The following is an 18827-nucleotide window of genomic DNA, read 5'->3' on the forward strand; positions in this document are numbered from 1 at the left end:
ATGTTTGTTTCAAATGTGATGCCTATTAATTTCATTGGATGACTTTTTTGTATTATGTATAGGGGTAAATAATATTTCCTTATTCACTTTCTCAATGCCCTTCATGATTTTATAGACTTCTAACATATTCCTCCTTAGCCCTGGTCCAGTCTACAAATGTATGTTGATATAACTGTATTGCACCTTAGTGATGCAGTTATACTGACCTTACTCCTGGTGTAGACAGTGCTATACAGGCAGTCCCCGACTTACGTCGGATCCGCACTTACGAACGGGGCTTTCTCGCCCTGGAGGTCGAGGTGGCGGATTGCTACCTGCGAGCTCCAGGGCGAGAAAGCCCCGTTCGTAAGCTGCTCCGGTGCCCCTGCTCCGGTGCCCCTGGACGGTCCCCAGCAGACCACAGGCACCGGGACTGAAGTGGCAGCCGCGGCGGGTCCTGCGCCTCTGAGACTTTGCCAGAGCAAAGCCTCAGAGGCGCGGCACCCCGCTGCCGCTGCGGCTCTGCTCCCCGTGTCCCTGGTCTGCTGGGGGGGGGGGGGCGCAGCTAGTGTGCCCCCCCCCAGCAGACCAGGCTTTTGTTTTGGACCCTGGGGCAGAGCAGCTGGGGCGCTGCCGATTGGTCCTGCAGCGCCGCTCTGGGCACTACTGGACCAACCCGGCAGCACCCCAGCTGCTCTGCCCCAGGTCCTGATTCAGCCACTGCTGGTCAGTTTCAGCAGCGGCTGAATCAGGACGCCTGGGGTAGTGCAGATGGGGTGCTGCTGGGTTGGTCCAGTAGCACCGAGGAGCGGCGCTACTGGAGCAACCCAGCAGCACCCCAGCTGCTCTGCCCCAGGCGTCCCCAAGTCAGCTTCTGCTGAAACTGACCAGCGCTGACTACAGGAAGCCCCAGGCAGAGTTGCTCTGCCCTGGGCTTCCTGGAATCAGCTGCTTATCAGTTTCAGCAGCAGCTGACTTGGGGACGCCTGGGGTTCTTAAGTTGATTCTGTATGTAAGTCAGAACTGGCGGTCAGTTTCAGCAGCGGCTGAATCTGGACGCCAGTTCTGACTTACATACAGATTCAACTTAAGAACAAACCTACAGTCCCTATCTTGTACGTAACCCGGGGACTGCTTGTATTGATGGAAGGGCTTCCCCTATTGTCACAGTTACACCTTTGGGAGATGAGGTACCCACACCAAAAGGAGCAGGTAGCATCTTTACTAAGCACTGTATCTGCTCTGGTGCAGCCCTAGAAGTATAGCTAAGCCCTTAGTTGTCTCCTTTTTTAAAATCGAACCATCTCAGCCTTTTAAATCTCCATTGAGATAGAGGCTGCTCCATATCTCTAATCATTTTTGTTGACTTTCTCTGTACTTCTTTCCAGTTTCAAGATATCTTTTTGAGATGGCTAGACCAGAACTGAATGCAGTATTTAAGATGCAAGGATTTAACATTGATTTATATAATGACATTTTTTCTGTCTTATTATCTATCCCTTTCTTAATGATTCCTTACATTGTGTTATTTTTTGACGGATGCTCATGAAACAGATGTTTTCAGAGAAATAGCCATGATGACCAGAAGATCTCATTCTTGAAAGAAAAAAAACAAGAAAAGAGAGAAAAATTTATTCTTAGTTAAATATACTGGTAAAAGACTACCTCTATTGAAATTATCATCATCTTAACTCATTGTATTTCTTGATATGCAAACTGGAGATAACATTTATATTTATATAGCCACTTGAGATCTGTGCTAAGTGTTATTATTTATTAATAATTTAAGACTTCTGATTAGCTGCTTCCTTCAACTTATGACATATAAGAATGCAGGCTTTGCCATTCTGTCTCAAGTGACAATCATGTAAAATTAACTGAAGATTTAAAATCAAAAGCTGAGGATAACTTGCTGCTTACTTCTATAAAATATTGAGATATTCTGGTCACATGGCTGAAATGAAATTTAGTTGTCTGCTTTGGTAGAAACTTGTGAATAGTGATTTAAAGTTAAATGGTATTCAAATTAGAAGGCAAAATAAATTTAAAATCTGTATATTTTACTCCTACTCTGTATATTTTACTTCTACTTAGGCTGCTGCAATAAAAAAAGATAACTCAAGGGTGTCTGGTGTTCAAGATGCCACAAATTTTGCCTGAAATGATCAAAGCTTGTTTTATTAGGCAAAAGTCACCAACTTGTGTCTCAGAGCTGGAGACTAGTGGAATAACTTGGTTAACTCTTTATAATGACACAGCAGATTTGACACGTTAGTTCAGCTTAGAATAGGCTATGACCATCTATTCTACCAGGTAGATATTTACAGTAGATTCCACAGTAACAGAAACTATATATAAAAATGGCATCACTGAATTGACTAAAAGGAAGCTCCATTTCAGATACTGACAACTACTGCTAGTGAGTCACTGATGTTGCCCTGAGGCTTACATGATTTACAGAAATTCCATTAGGTGAGACTGGGAGTAGAACGGATGTTAAATTTAACAGAGCAAAAATTTAACCTCTGCTCTTTCCTCCCAAATGTTCTCTATTCTCTTTCCTCTGTCACTGCTAACACTGCTGTTGTCTCTGTAACTGAAATCTATAATGTGGGAATCATCTTTGAAGCTTCCCTGTCCTTTATCCTACAAATCCAGACTGTGTTCAGTTCTTGCCTCTTCTTTCTCCAAGATACTTCTACAATGTGACTCTTTCTGTCCACACAGTTAGACTTCTTGTCCAGATCCTCTTAATTTTCTGCCTTTATTACTATAACCTCCCTGTCTCTGGGCTCCCATACTCTGGTCCCTGGAAATCTCTAATCTCTTTAAAGTGCAGCTGCTAAAATCCGTGTGCATGGACTAGATGATCTTGGAAGTCCTTGACAATCTTGTCTGCAGGAGACTGATGTGTAAGATAATAAACTCCAACATTATAATAGATCATGATGGAACACATGGTCACAAACAGAGGCAAAAAAGAAGAGGTAGAGTGGGGAGGTGAGTGGTTAAGAAGGTGATGGGGGCAGCATTGTTCAGTTTCTCCAGGTCAAATTACAGAAGGGGCCCTTGTGGTCACTTGGTCTGACTCCCTGTGTAACACTGGTCATGAAACTTTTCCTCATATAACTCCTAGGACATGCTTTTTTAAAAAAAATCCGATCTTAATGTAAAAGTTGCCTGTGATGGATCCTTCCCCACAACCCTTAGCAATGTTGTTTGCACGGTTCATTGCCCTCGATGTCAAAGCTATCTGTCGCACATTGTATAACACAAGAGCAGCCGGCCTGGCCGCCTTCATATGGCTGTGGGGTCCCACTGGACCGAAGCTCCCTTTCGGGAGGCACCCCCAGGATCCCGTCACTTTCCAGCTGCTCGCTTCTCCAGCCTGACTCCTCAGCAAATACACAAACAGCCCTTTCGCAGCCAGCTGGCTCCTGCCTCCCTGCCAGCACCTCTCCCCGACTCGGGTGGCCCCGTCTGACCCGCGCTTCTCCGCCACTCACCCACCCACCCGCTCGGCGCCCAAGGCGCCTCTGGAGGCACCGGGCTGCGGGGCCGCTTCCCCTGCCCCCGCCCCGGCGCGCACATGCCCAGAAGCGAGCGGCGGCGCGTCCGGGCGGTGCAGCCAGTGACAGCGGCGGCGCTTTCCCTTCCGCTGGGTGTGGGCTCTGCAGCGCCGCGCCCGCCCGGCCCGGGAGCGGACACAGACACGCGAGCGCAGGGCGGCGCGCCGGGGCCCCGTCCCCTCCACTCCCCGCGCCCAGGGGCCGGAGGCAGCCATGTCGCTATTGTCTCGGGCGCTGCCCGCGCTGCGGCTCTACGGCACCGGCCTGGCCGTCAGCCTGCACCAGCTGCTGCGCCGCCTGCGCCCCGGCGGGGCCCCCGCGCCAGGTGAGAGCGCGCAGCTGGCCCGCGCCCGGCGCTGCAAGGGGGAGCGCTGCGGGCACTCAGCCCGCTCTCCCCGGCCGCCCTGCCCCGCTTCCTCCCCGCGCGGGCTGGGGGAGGGGGAAGAGGCGCGTGGCCTGACCTTGTGAGCGCCCCGGGCCACAGCTCCCTGCCGGGGCTGCTGCACCGCCGGGCCTGGGCCTGGCCGCTGCTCCCCCCCCGCAGCGCGCCCCAGCCTTGCCCCGGGCTGCTGCCGCTGGGCCCGTCCCCTTGTGACTTTGCAGGCGGTTCCTGCGCTTGCTCGTCCCCCTTCCCCAGGCGGCTGCGGCCCGAGCTCAGCAGCCGGGGGAGACACCTGCGCACGCCCCCTCGCTGCTGTGCCGGCCCCGCTTCCTTCGCTAGACCCAGACAGTCGCCGCTTTCTCCGTTGCTGGACTTGCACCGGCCGCTGCGGTAGCCCCCAGCCAGGTCCTTGCATCTCTCTCTCGCCGCTGCTGGTCCTACCATGAAAAGTAGCATCGTGGTTAAGTTACTGGGCAGACTGAGCTCTGGGTTCGGTTCCCTTCTATGCCCCAGACGCTCTGCCAGACTTGATCAGGCCTGGTTTTTGATCCGGGTGTGCCTCAGGTCACGGCCCCCCATAGGTTTTGAGAACTGATTAGTGTTTGTGATGTGCTCCAATGGCGATTCCTTCTAGGTTTATCCCCATGATAATACCTTTCACCAATACCAAGTAACTTCTGCTGCTGTACCTACATTCTGAGCTAAAAGCTGCTGCTTTGCCTGGCTCCCTTCCTCAGGCTCCATCCCACACCAAGATACTAGACTAGAGCCCTCTTGTTTCTCCTTCCCTACTTTTGAATTCTACCACTCCAGTAAATTCCTCCATCTCCATTAAACTTGCTCACCTGGCTTTATTCCTGCACTCTTCTGGCCACTTAAGTTACGCCTCCAGCATTTGACAGTGGTGAATTTCTTCACTGAATTAGACTCTCATAGACAGTTAGTCTTCTCTTTTTCCCCAGGCATTGGTGGGAGTGTTGGTGTTCATATTCTGAATTCAGAATATATATTGTCATTAATTGCCAGCATATAAGGTGACAATTCGTTGGCATTCAGTTTGCTCTGTAGAGATTTAGCTTAGCTCTTTTTCTGACAATTTTGTGTTACATTTGTAAATTATTTTTATGGTCAACTGAAAACTTAATGATGATCTGTTTCCCCACATTAGGTGTCTATGAAGGAAGCTTAGGGTTTCCAGAAATGATTTATCTGGGAATCCCCTCAGGCCAGATATCAACGCAATAGGTATCTTAAATTTAAAAACAAATTGATTTTTTTAAAAACACCTGAATTTGTTGGTGCTTCTAAGAGCTCTCTGCAGCTTGTGAAGGCCTGAAAACTATATAAATAGCAACAGAATCATGAGACTCTGTAAAATTTTGCTCTAGTTTGCTTCAGTTTACTTTCTTTCTCTGACTAGCTTCAAATGTGGCTCTTATGGAGGTGTTGGTGGTTTTAACAAGAATAATAAAAATGTAGATGTATGAATGCAGTTCAATGAGATTATTTAAAATATGAGGTCCAAATCAACAGATTATATAGTTGAGGTACTGTGGAGAAGAGAAAATAAATTTGTGATAACTATTAATTTTTGTAAAATTAATGCAAAGACAGGACATAACAGATTTCCACCTATGGATTCATTGGGTAATGTTTTTTTTCAATATTAATAATACTAATGCAAATTTGGGCTTTGCTTTCTCATTCTCAAAAACATATAGCATGCCAAAAAGAAAAAAAACAAAACAGATCTGTGCCTACAGTTTTATGTCAGCTGAGCATTCTTCTTGCATTAGTTTTTCTTGGCAGATTAAAGCTGTGTATTATGCCTCATGTGTGTAATAATGCTTTTAATATAATTTAAAACTGAACAGAAATATGACAAAGTTTGAACCAAACATTTATAATATTTTAATCTTTAATAGCATTAATAAATCAGAAAATATAAATAATTTGTTTGAAACACTGATTTAAAAACAATTTGTCAACAAGAATATTTTGTTATAGACAGTAGGCTAGTCTAGATAACATTTCAGTATGATTACAATATGATAAAAACAACACTTTAAAATATAAAAATAATTAAGTACATTTTATAACTGACATAGTTAATCTTCAGAGGGGTAATCGAGTTAGTCTGTACAGGATAAACTTAAAAAACAACAAATAGTCTGGTAGCATTTTAAAGACTAACAAAACATGAAATCATGAGCTTTCGTGGGCACAGCCCACTTCTTCAGATGACTGGAGTGTTGGATGTCCAGAGCCAAAAATAAGTGATCTGCTTTTATTGGAATACATCAATAATTGTGTGAAGAAGTTAGTAAACTAAAAATATTTTGAAATACAGAAGTTGAAAGCTTTTTCTATCCCTTGTAATCCTCAATTCTCAAAATACAATTTTTGGTAATAAAAAGATACATAAATCAAATATCAGTTGCCTTATCATGAGAGACATCACAAAAAACTTTGGGGGGAAGGAGAGAGTGGAAGAGTTGTAGTTTCACACCCAATGCTCTTGGAAAAGGACTTTTAACTTATTTGATCGCAGCTACACTGACAAACCACATCGCCAAAAATCAGCATGGCTGTGTCTAGACTGGAAAGTTTTTCCACAAAACCATCTGCTTTTGCAGAAAAACTTGCCAGCTGTCTATACTGGCTGCATGAATTTCTGGAAAAGCACTGACGATCTCATGTAAAATCATCAGTGCTTTTCCGGAAAAACTATGCTGCTCCCGTTCGGGCAAAAGTCTTTTTCCGAAAGACTTTTGCGCAAAAGGGCCAGTGTAGACAGCATAGTACTGTTTTCCGCAAGAAAGCCCTGATCGTGAAAAAGGCGATCGGGGCTTTTTTGCGGAAAACCGCATCTAGATTGGCCATGGACGCTTTTCCGCAAAAACACTTTTTGCGGAAAAGCATCCTGCCAATCTAGACGTGCTTTTCCAAAAATGCTTTTAACGTAAAACTTTTCCGTTAAAAGCATTTTCGGAAAATCATGCCAGTGTAGACATAGCCCATAGGTACAGCTCTATAGCAGAAGCTGAGTTAGAGAAAGCCATCTGCTAGCATCCAGTATTTGGTCTGCCGTCTGTTGAAGTAAGGCTCTGAAGTGTACGAGCATAGCTGCAGCCCTCATATCTTTACAATCTGCATTCATTTTTTAAAAAAGTGTGCTATTAATATTTCACAGAAAGGAGTTCAGGGGTTGCATTCTAAAGTAAACTAAACTAAATTAGTCCTCTTTTCCTTACTTATTCAAGTTTATATGGTACTAATGCTTCACAACTTAACTTGTCTTTCTAAAAACTGACTCCTATCCTATATCCTGTTAATATTTGTTTAATTTCAAAGGCACTGTTTAGGTTGATGTGCATAGAAAGGACATTTTGGACTGTACAAATGAGGCAGATCTTGGGGCAAAATATCTTGAATTAGTTGTTTTGATTTGTAAAAAGAGAATACAAGTATAAATATGTATCATGAAGGTGCAAATTTCACAGCATTCCAGGATAGGAATATGAGGAAGTTTGCTTCAGATATTGAAACTGGAACACAGAAGGAAGAAATATTAACAAGGGAGGATAAATTGAATGCGTTTGTGAATTTAACGTAGACTGCACAATTAAGTCCAATGTTAGGAAGAGGAATTATATACATTTTTATTTAAACATTTCTCAATACTAATTGTATAAATATAGTATAATTAGAGATCGGTATGGGAAAATACATATCTGTTAGTGCTGTGTGTACAAAGAATTATTCAAATACAAACTACTGCATGCATATTCTTTTTCTAGTGCTCAACTTTAATTAAAATATATACTCGTACTGGTATTTGACTTTTTTCCACACTTCTGAAATTAAAGCGCAGTTGCAGTAGCACTTTAAAGTGAAAGTATAGTTCCAGCACAAGCACTGGAAGAGAGCTCTGCCAGTGTGCTGTGTAAACAACCTTCACAAGGGAAGTAGTTAACAGCACTGGGTGCCCGTTTACATTGGTGTTTTATAGCAGCTTAAATTGCTGCACTTGGGAGGGATGTTTTTTCACATCCCTGAGCTAGAAAGTTGCAGGACAGTAAAGTGGCAGTGTAGACTTAGCCTTAGTGTAAGGTATGATCTTTCCTGAAAATTATGTTTTAAAAACAAAAAAATCTAAGCAGCGAATTTACAAAAGATAAGCTAGCTAATTGTGACGCCAACACTTTAATACTGGAAATGTGGTTTGTGCCCATTGAAAGCCATCTCCTTGTTTTTAATCTTTTTAAAATCATGCTGTCACTGATACTAATTGTTTCACAGAGTAGGGATTTCTGTGATCACAGTGAAGGGATGTCAAGTTTTTTTGGGGTTTTTTGGTAGTGCTTCATTTGATGTATTGCATAAATTATTTGATCCAAATTTGACTTCAGGTATAGTGCAACATGTTTTATGCGTTTGGAAAAGACTTATTAATGTTTATATTTGGTATTTGAGAGATGTAGAAAATTACTTTGAACCGAGGAGTAATATTACTCATTCTTGTTTTTAATAATAACTTTTAACCTTATACACATGTTACATTTGCCCAGATTTCTCTCTCTAATTAATCTAAATGAAATTATTTTCTTCTGGCTTTCACTTGAATAGATTTTCCAAATCTTCATAACTGATAATAATAGAGAGCTTGAATCTCTCCTCAGTTTTGAACCAAGTATTAATGTCTTTTATTTCATATGGAGAAAGTATGATAGATTAAAGGTGATTTACTTCTTGGCTTAAAGAATTAGGTTTCCAAGTTAAAGTTATTTCACTCCAGAGATGGCCTATTGTGGGTGAAGTGATTCACATATATGAGAGGGATAATCTCTGGGATCTATCAAGATGAAAGCCACTATGTATATTGTACATGATAGATGTTATTAAATTATATCCAGAAAAACACTTCCTTTAAAAGGGAACAATGTAGACTGCAAAATTTGGCACAAAAAAGTTAGGAAATGCCAAATATATTATTTTCTGTGCGCTGAATAAGACTGGAGTCCAGGGAAAGAGAGGGGACCTTATATGAGTCTGATTTACAATATACAGTACATGGACAACAAAATAGAATTCTGGTAGTATGGTTGATGCTAAAGCTGGTATTTGCTATCTTTCAGGTTCTTCTCTTTGCAGCCTAAGGGTAGGTCTAGACTACATGCTTCTTCTGACAAAGTCATGTAAAATAGGCTACCTGACATAGTTAATGAAGCGGGGATTTAAATATCTCTGGCTTATTAAAATAAAAATGGCCACCGTGCTGTGCCCACTCAGCTGATCATCAGCACAGCGTGCGAGTCAAGACGCAGATTGGTCGACAGGGGAAGCCGTTGTCGACCACTCCCGTATGCCTCATGAAACAAGGTTTACAGGAGCGGTCGACAAAGGCTTCGCTTCCCCTCTTGACCGATCCGCGTCTTGACTCGCCTGCTGTGCCGACGATCAGCTGAGCCGGCACAGCACGGCGGCCATTTTTATTTTAATGAAGCCGGGAATATTTAAATCCCTGCTTCATTGACTATATTGGGTAGCCTATTTTACATGCCTCTGTCGGCAGAGGCATATAGTCTAGACATACCTGAAGTATCTTCATAATGTAGTTTTTGTATGTAATTTCCTATCATTTTTAAAAAGAAAAAGTAAAACATTTTATATACAGTTGCATTATTGCCAAGGTTTTAACTATTAACTTTCAGCCACCCAAGCAGCAGAACTATCTTTGTCCTTAGCTTGTAGCTGGATAATACAGTAGAGCCTCAGAATTTGGTGTACCTTGGGAATGGAGATTGTTCATAAGTTTGAAATGTTTGTAACTCTGAACAAAACAGCATTGTTAACTACTCTGTGCCCTGTGTACTCCATGTGTCCCTAATTCAGGAACTCCCGTGGTATGGACCCTAGCAGGTGGAAGCAGCTCTAATTGCTGCCACTCTCACTTCTTCCAGCAGGGAAAATGGCAGCGCAGCGATGTGCTCTGGTTGGAGGCTTTTCCCTGGGTTCCCAGATTAAAGAGGTTCAAGTGTATCCTAATTTAAATAAAATGAGCACAGAAACAGTTTCTTTACCTAACCAAATCTTTTTTTTTTTTTTGTAAATGTTCCCTTTGTTTTTCAGTAGTTCCCTACTTTCCTCTTTTCTTCCAGAAACCTCCATGTTACAGTAAGGAAAACTCTGGGACCATAGTATCAACCAGTTCTGAAGCTATAATGAGCTAGCCATACTCAACCTGCCAAATAGCCACATGTGGCCAGTGGCTAACATGTTGGACACTATGGCTCTGGGTTATAATTAAATTAGTTGTCTGTATGTGTCCCAGAAAAACTGTAATGGCTTAAAATAGATGCACCTGAAAGCAATAATAATAGCAAGTACTGTGGTATATCATGACAGTGCATAATATGAAACTATTAAAGTCCATCATATATAACATTCTACTTTATATACCTTGCTTTCAAAGTTATATGGTGATATTATGAGAATGCGTAACATGGAGTTGTTAATATGGATTTTTAGAATGATACAGCATAAGCATGTTGGGTCAGTAATACATATTGATGACTCAGTCACTACAATTAGTCATAGCAAAGGACATACAAAGGACTTACCAGTATTCAGATCACCTTTTTAAAAACAGAACAGTTTTACCTCTTGATGCAGAGTTTTCAGATGGAAATACTTAAAGAAATCAACCGAACAAAAAAATCTGCAACTTACGTTCATCTTTAGCCTTCAATACTTTGTCTTAATATTCTATATCACCCTCCCTCTCCCCCCCAAAAAAATATTGCTACATAATTAGAATAGTTAACAGGAACAGAAGTATCTTATTTTATAGAAAAAGGCCATAGGAACAACTGCACTGAAAAGATAAACACAGACAGGCATTCCCCCCGGGTATGAAACAATGCTATGAAAAGCTTCCTAGCCTGTCTTATTCACCCAGAGCTTTCTTTTTCTGTTTCCTGGCATGGTGATGCCACAGATAGGGAATGATTGAGGCATGTGCCCTTTCCCCAACTTATTGGGGCATGTGCCCTTTCCCCAACTTATTGTCCTACTCTTAATAGAATGCATCCTGAACATGTTCTCAACTCAGGTTCGCTCAAATTTTTGTATTTGGCTGCACCAGCGTTCCTTGATGGCTCCTCTCCCCTCTTCTTAGTGCTCCTTGTTACTCACGAAGCATTTCAAGAATGGGGTTGTTGTTTAGAGGGTCTGTTGGTAATGGTCTGGCTAGATTGCAGCCATGGTAGAGGTAGATAAAGCAACGTCTATACATGCAATCTCAGCCATATGTCATGGTGCACAGGTACAGAGAAATGAGGTCTGGCAGGTAGTTGCTTGCAGGAAGACTGGAGTGGCTTTATTATACTTTTCTGGCAAAAATGATTTGCCCCAGAAAAATATGTAGGTATAATTTTCCAGAGCACACTTTGTAGAAGACTCTCTTAGGTTTATTTTTTTGAATTAAAAAGAAAGTTCAAACTGACATATTTCAGCACTTAATTGCATTGATAAAAGTTTCACTCCCTCCCTCTCTTCCTGGAATTACATGGTGCTGATATTCCAGGAGCCAAGAGCTGCAAACCTTAATTCCACAATAGAGATGGACAGAAAAAGACCTCAAATATATATTGTTGCTCTGCAGGAAGGCTCTGACCCTACTTCTACTGATCCCAGTTGGAAAATGTCCTTCAATATTAGCAGAGCAGGTTCAGTTCCATCATTGTAACGTACAACTTGAAAATTAATCCCTAATGAAGTCAGACCAATTTAACAACATTTGTTTCAAAACAACCAACCAAAAAAATCTTACACAATGAACAAAGATTTTATTTATTTTGTCAACTTTCTGCTGAAATAAATGTTAACAGCAGAGTTCAGTAACTCTTGTGCAAAGGGATGTTGACTCAACTTCAAGTATAATTTCAGGATAGGGAACTACTAAAACAAAGATCTAATGTATGTGGCAATAATGTACTTAAGCTACAGTGACTGTTACACTTTCTCTAGAAAGTATTTTCATGTCTCTCAAGAAACTTAGTTTTTCTTGGATGTTGTAGCTCCCTCACAACATTGCTTGAAAATCATATTAAAACACTTTTACTTTTTACGTTCTAATGGGTCTTCATATAGGTCAAACTTTCTGTAAAGCTCATCTTTAAATTTTCAAATTAATTAGTAAGATAGGTTTCTTGGTGTATTCACAGAAGCACTGATTTCACATAGTTAAGTGTGATCAGACGTGTGCTTTCTCATTGTATCTTTATCTTACTGCCTTTGTCAGGTACTCATTAATGAGTGAAGGATCAAAAGGTGAGACGTGGCCAAGAAGCAATGGAGAATAAAAGCTTAGACGGCTCGCCATCAGATCTAAAGTTAGTGGCTCATCCAAGAGCAAAGAGTAAAGTATGGAAGTACTTTGGATTTGATACCAATGCAGAAGGATGCATATTACAGTGGAAGAAAATCTATTGCCGCATTTGCATGGCCCAAATTGCCTATTCAGGAAACACATCCAACCTTTCATACCACCTTGAGAAAAATCACCCTGATGAGTTCTGCGAATTTGTGAAAAGTAACACTGAGCAAATGAGGGAAGCGTTTGCTACTGCATTTTCAAAACTGAAGCCAGAATCATCACAGCAGGTTGTTCAAGACACTTTAATTATGAAGACCAGCCACAATTATGAAAACAAAAAGCATCAAGAACTGACTTCTGCTGTGATTAGCCTAATTTGTGAGGGCATGTATCCTTCCTCTATTGTTGATGAACCCACATTCAAGGCACTTTTGAGAACAGCTGATCCTAGATATGAACTTCCTAGCAGGAAATATTTCTGCACAAAAGCAATTCCTGAAAAATACAATGCTATTAGAGAAATTGTGTTAAAAGAACTTACAGAAATTCTATGGTGTGGCATTTCCACTGACATGTGGAGAAGTGAAAATCAGAATAGATCATATGTAACACTTGCAGTTCATTTTCTCAACAGTAGCCCTTCTAACTGTCTGGCTGTTAACTCCCGGTGTTTAAAAACGTTCGAAGTGCCAGAGGAAAATACTGCAGAAACAATTACACGTGTCCTTTATGAAATTTTTATTGAATGGGGGATCAATACAAAAGTCTTCGGTGCTACAACAGATTATGGCAAAGACATTGTGAAAGCTTGCTCTCTCCTAGATATTCCAGTACAAATGCCTTGTTTGGGACAGACTTTTAATGCAGGAATACAACAAGCTTTTCAGCTTCCAAAACTGTGCAGTCTCCTTTCCAGGTGCCGAAAACTGGTGGAGTATTTTCAGCAGTCCTCAGTAGCAATGTACATGTTAAGTGAAAAGCAGAAGCAGCAAAATATTCTTCACTGCATGCTTGTAAGTGATCGTGTTTCCTGGTGGGGAAGCACACTTGCCATGTTGCAGCGTCTTAAAGAGCAGCAGTTTGTAATTGCAGCTGTTCTTGTGGAGGACAGTAATAACCACCATCTCATGTTGGAAGCCAGCGAATGGAATACAATTGAAGGCTTGGTGGACCTACTTCAGCCCTTTAAACAAGTTGCTGAGATGATGTCTGCTTCAAAATATCCAACAATAAGTATGGTGAAACCCCTCCTCCACATGCTTCTAAATACCACGTTGAACATCAAAGAGAACGATTTGAAAGAAATTAGCATGGCCAAGGAAGTGATAGCCAAAGAATTGTCAACAACATACCAGCATACACCTGAGATAGACATGTTTCTCAATGTTGCAACTTTTCTGGACCCCAGGTACAAAAAACTACCTTTCCTTTCAGCATTTGAACGTCAACAGGTAGAAAACAGAGTGGTGGAGGAAGCAAAAGGCCTTTTGGAAAAAGTAAAAGAAAACACATTCAGACCCGAAGAAAAGTTCTTCACGGTATCAGAAGAGCCACCTGTAAAAAAAATAATAATCTCTTCTACCCCTCCCCCTACCAGCGCAATCAATAACATGCTTGCAGAAATCTTTTGCCAGACAGGAGGAGTGGAAGACCAAGAGGAGTGGCATGCTCAGATTGTAGAAGAGTTGAGCAACTTTAAGTCGCAAAAGGTTCTTGGTTTAAATGAAGACCCACTTAAGTGGTGGTCTGACAGACTAGCATTATTTCCTGTTTTACCAAAGGTACTTCAGAAATATTGGTGTATTCTGGCCACAAGAGTCTTCCCAGAACGCCTTTTTGGTTCTTCTGCTAATGTTGTAAGTGCTAAGAGAAACCGGTTAGCCCCAGCTCATGTTGATGAGCAGATCTTTTTGTATGAAAACACTCGCAATGTATCTGAAGCAGAACCTGAAGATGAGGATGAAGGCGAGTGGGGCTTGGAACAGGAACAGATTTTTAATTTAAATGACACAGGAAATGTAAGCAGCAATTTCTTTAATATCCGAGACAGTGGGTTCATTTAACAGGAGTACTATGGTATATTAAATAACAAAGAAAAGATATTTGTCTTGTTACCAAAAATAATTCTGTTTTGATTATATGAATACTGTAAATATTGAACAAATGTAACAAACTTGGTTTAAGCATCCATTGTAAATGTGTTGCCCACTATTTTAAAACATGATAGACTTGTGGTTATACAGCACTGATATGAACAAGGAAAAAATCTTTAAAGACCATGACTCCTGACTCTGGCCCCAATTCCAGGAAATCACTTATGCATATGTATAATTCCTTCCTGTTTACTTCAAATGGGAGTTGAATGTGCTTAAGTGTTTTCTGTAATGTTTTTTTCCCTCTCAATCTGGACCCTAAATAAAGACGTTTTAAAGATGTACAGGTCCACTTTTGAAGGCAACATATGGGTTAGGATTTCAGAGTTTTAAATTTCTAAAATGATTTTAAAATCCATAAGTCAGATCGTCAGAGACTCTCACAAAAATATTGGGAAGAAAGCAAACAATAAATATCTTTGCGCTTGATTTTTTTTCACTACCTCATAACTTTTGGTCTAGTCTACTCTGAGTTCTACTATTATAACTACATCAATTAGGTTGTGTGATTTGTAATTATACTGATATACCTTATTTTGCCAGTATGCCTGCATCCTCACTGAGGGATATTTTGTCACTTAATCACACTATTACAGTGGTAAAACTTTTTAATGTAGGTGAGCTCTGATGTCACCCCTTACATTTGTATTAGGTAGGTGGAAATCACAACCACATCAGAACTGTGGCATTTTACATTCACTTTGTGTGACCACGCAAAGCGGAAAATTGGGTCCCTGAAGGATGGAAGAAGTAGAGAGATTAGAAAACTGCAAGGACCATAGGTGCAATGTGTTTTTATTAGTTTTCATTCAACTTTGTTCTAATTTGAATTGGGACTTTGTCCAGGGAGTTAGAAAGATCATTTGTAGAAAGCCTTTCAAAAAAGTAAGCTTTAATTTTGTGTAAATGTATTTAATCAGGGAAAAAGATCCTCACACAAGTTGTTAGACTTTGATAATGTTTCCTGTCATGTCAGCACTTATAAATTTCCTTTTATCCTGTGTCCCTTTAGAGTCAGTTTGTAGAGGGCTTTGGTCTGGCCCACCTCATTACTTGTTCTGATTAATCGTTATGTGTACTGTAGTAGCTCCCCTTATGTCTCTATGCCTAAACATTTTAAGTTTTTTTGAGTAATTTAGCAACATAAAATAATGAAATATATTGCATCTCTTAGGAAGAGCTACATGTCTTAAATAAGTCTCTACTCTTCTTTTTTGGCTGAGAGTGAGGAGGCATTCAGCATATTTTTGTTATGCACAAGGGGACTTTTGGAACAACCATATTTTAGGCAAAGGTTGTTTTTGTTGTTTTTTCATTTGTTTATTTCCCAATTGGTAATGTTCTGGGACTATCACTTTTACCAAATAAATAGAATACAATTTTTATTACTCTGCAGTGTAGCTTAAAGGTATAAGTGGTATGCCCCCTAAAATTCTGTGTATCATGAGCTCTTGGAAATCATTCAGTTGTTGCAGAGATCAGAGACATTCACTCTGTTGTACTAGTCTCACTGACTAGCCTATAAAATGCATGTGTACATATAGCCCTCAGAGACTGAGGTGATGGACAGCAGTATAAAAACTTAACACAGTGTATATGTGTGCGTGATTGTCTTATGCAACACTGGTATGGAGAGAGATCAACCAGAGACTGACTGTCCAGTGTATTATTATGGTATGGCTATATTTGGAATTGATAATCATAGATGTTCTGGTTTTAAGGGGCTCGTCAAAAATAACACAAAAATGAGATTTTCAGTGATATTTATTCTGTTTCACTTGTACTACTACCAAGCTGTGTGTGTTTATATTTTGTTTGTACAGTTCTCACCAATTAATGCACAGTATGATCATTTGGCAGTAGATGGGGAAGGATATTAGAATTATGAAACAAATAAAATGGTGTAAATTATTGGCAGGTTTTAGTTAATGAAAAATAAATGTAAATGGTGATGTGACTTGTAAAGATTTAGCATTCAATGGCACAATTCTTCACTGTCCTGCATTTTATATAATTATTTATACTTTGGTAAAGTGTGTGTAAAATGCACCATTCTTATATGGTGTCACTGTATATCTACTTTGCACGGGTGTATATGACTATGCAAGGTGCAAGGCCTATAGGAGATTGGACCCAGAGAATGTGCAAAATGTGTAGCTTGGAAGTGTAGCAGGCTAGCCCCATTGGTTAACTGGTTAACCTGTCAAATCCCTACTAACTGGAGGGAGGATGCTAAAGTAAGCCTCTTAGTTGATTTTCTTTTTAAACCTTTTTCAGTGTGTAAGTTGTTTTGCACACTGAATGCCAAGATTATGTAGCTTACCCTACCACATCAATTTTCAGAGTAATTTTAACCAGTTTGTTACCTGCCGAATTTGTCCCCGAAAGGAACTGACATTGTTAACCCAGTTATTAATTTGTGTCAAGGTTGAGTCCCAGCACTGCTAGGGTTGACAGTTCATATCCCCAGCACCTCAGGGCTTACCACAAAAAGTATGAATGTAAAAAAAAAATGGTTTGAGCCCCAGCTCCCCCTATTTATTTGATATCTGGCACCTCTTTCATTACAAATTAAGCACTGTGTTAATGCCAGAGGCTTGAATATCTTCTTACGCTACTGTATTAGGAGTATCTTTGCTGAAAACAGTGGAGTTACACCAGTGTAAAAGAAAAAATCAGCCTCCCCAAGTCTGAGCCAATCTGTTTTGGTAATCTCCATTCCTATGTGGGCCATCTGAAGGCTAAAATTATCATGCAGTGCATCTTGTTTCCTCCCCAAATCGGTTTGACCAATACCAGTGCAGTGCACTATTCTGCTCCTTCTAGTTTTTTAATTTTTGGTATCCAAAATAAAATTATAATTGGTTCAATTGACATGTCTCGTTCTAAGACAAAACCATTGTTAGTTCTACCCATTGTCTGTGAGTTTTTATTTAATGTGCTAAGCTTGGAATATTGTTAAATAACCAGAGAAATAAATTAGCTACTAATTTATTTGTCTGATGTGTGTTCATCTCTTCCGCACTTTGACATTGAACTCTTCAGCAAAAAGGAGAAATGGTATTTCAGGTTTATCAAAGTATCCATGACCCTTTTATTCTGATCCTTTAACTTACTTATGTATACCATACAAATATATCTGGATTAAAATATGTTGAAATCAATAATGCCTCTCTCTGAGAATCTCTAGACAGTGTCTTTTGAAAAGAATTACATTCAGTTTTCAAGCAACAGTACAATGACCTGTGCCACAGTACAGAAACTGCTATGTGGATGAGCCAAGTTGCAACACTGTCCTGCATGCTGCTACAGCATGAGTAAACATGGTTCATTATTGCAATGGTGGGATGAGAACATGTTACTTAATTGTGCTGTAGCCCATGACTTTGAATGTATGTCTTTTAAAATCTTTGTGAACCTGCAGTCTTGGGTTTTATATAATTTTTGACGCACAAAGAAACGTTGAGGTGGCGAGCAGGGATGCAACTTTGGATTTTGCTTCTTGTTTGGAAAATGTGAATATTTTAAATGTCCTTAACATTGTATTTATTATAATAGAAGACAAATCATTTTGATATTATACATCTAAATATCCCAACATTAAGACTTTGTGGTAGTATTAAGAAGGAAACAGATAATTTAAATGCTTTTGGGAACAACCTATATTTGAACATGTACTAAGACTTAGAAGGATAAAAGGGAACTATGTAGAACATGCAAGTTGAAAAGGTTTACATTTTTAGCACAATAGGTTATTTTTAAAAGTCCCACTCATAGATTAGAAAAAATACTATACATAAGATAGATTCATAGACTTTAAGGTCAGAAGGGACCATTATGATCATCTAGTCTGACCCACTGCAATGGAATTCGTCATTTTGAAAGTGTGGTACGCTTCTGTAATTGGTTTTATCATTTTGTATAATAGCTTTAGAGGGCTCAACTAAAATTGGGGCTCCTCCAATAACAAAGTAAGAGATATTCCCTGCCCCAGAAAACTTACTATTTAAATATTCTTTCAAGCCAGTGGATCTAAGGGCATCCACTGTAATTTTTCTATTTAGCTTTATTATGTTGTACATTAAAAACAAAAGTTCACATTAATAAAAGGAGTCTAAATTTAGTAGTTGTTACACAATATTTAACTTATCTTTAGGATATACTAGGGGGCCATGTCCTTTGCTCACTATGCTTGCCTATCCCCCTCTCCTCCCCTCTTCCCCCCCCCCCCCGCACTTTTGCTTTGCTGAGAGAAGCTGTTGATGCTGATAACATCATCTCTCTCGAGGGAGGGAGGGAGGGAGGAAGAGAGAGAGAGAGAACACATAAATAGAAAAAGTATAGTTTTGTGGTTAGGGATTCAG

At 40.4% G+C, this 18827-nt stretch overlaps 2 protein-coding genes across 6 annotated transcripts in view; both read left to right on the forward strand.

Annotated features, from left to right (window-relative positions):
* Positions 1 to 18827, forward strand: part of DHRSX (dehydrogenase/reductase X-linked) — a 290229-nt gene that overhangs the window by 60134 nt on the left and 211268 nt on the right. For 3 of the 4 annotated variants that reach the window (XM_075915699.1, XM_075915707.1, XM_075915711.1), the window contains exon 1: positions 3740 to 3873. The exons of the other annotated variant lie outside the window; for it this stretch is intronic. In XM_075915699.1, coding sequence (XP_075771814.1) covers positions 3762 to 3873 — 112 coding nt within the window. In that variant the 5' untranslated portion in view covers positions 3740 to 3761. Of the gene's footprint in view, positions 1 to 3739; positions 3874 to 18827 lie in introns of those variants that run through there. 4 annotated transcript variants of the gene reach the window in all.
* On the forward strand, positions 3736 to 17457 carry ZBED1 (zinc finger BED-type containing 1). Of its 2 annotated transcripts, none has more exons than XM_075915686.1 (2): positions 3736 to 3873; positions 12236 to 17457. In XM_075915686.1, exon 2 carries the CDS (start codon positions 12286 to 12288, stop codon positions 14371 to 14373), a length of 2088 nt encoding a protein of 695 aa, XP_075771801.1. In that variant the 5' UTR covers positions 3736 to 3873; positions 12236 to 12285; the 3' UTR covers positions 14374 to 17457. The 2 variants fall into 2 exon arrangements, with proteins under 2 accessions (XP_075771801.1, XP_014433360.1); XM_014577874.3 differs by lacking the exon at positions 3736 to 3873 and adding an exon at positions 5097 to 5175.

The sequence above is a fragment of the Pelodiscus sinensis genome, chromosome 1 (assembly GCF_049634645.1).
Source record: "Pelodiscus sinensis isolate JC-2024 chromosome 1, ASM4963464v1, whole genome shotgun sequence".
NCBI lineage: Eukaryota > Metazoa > Chordata > Testudines > Trionychidae > Pelodiscus > Pelodiscus sinensis.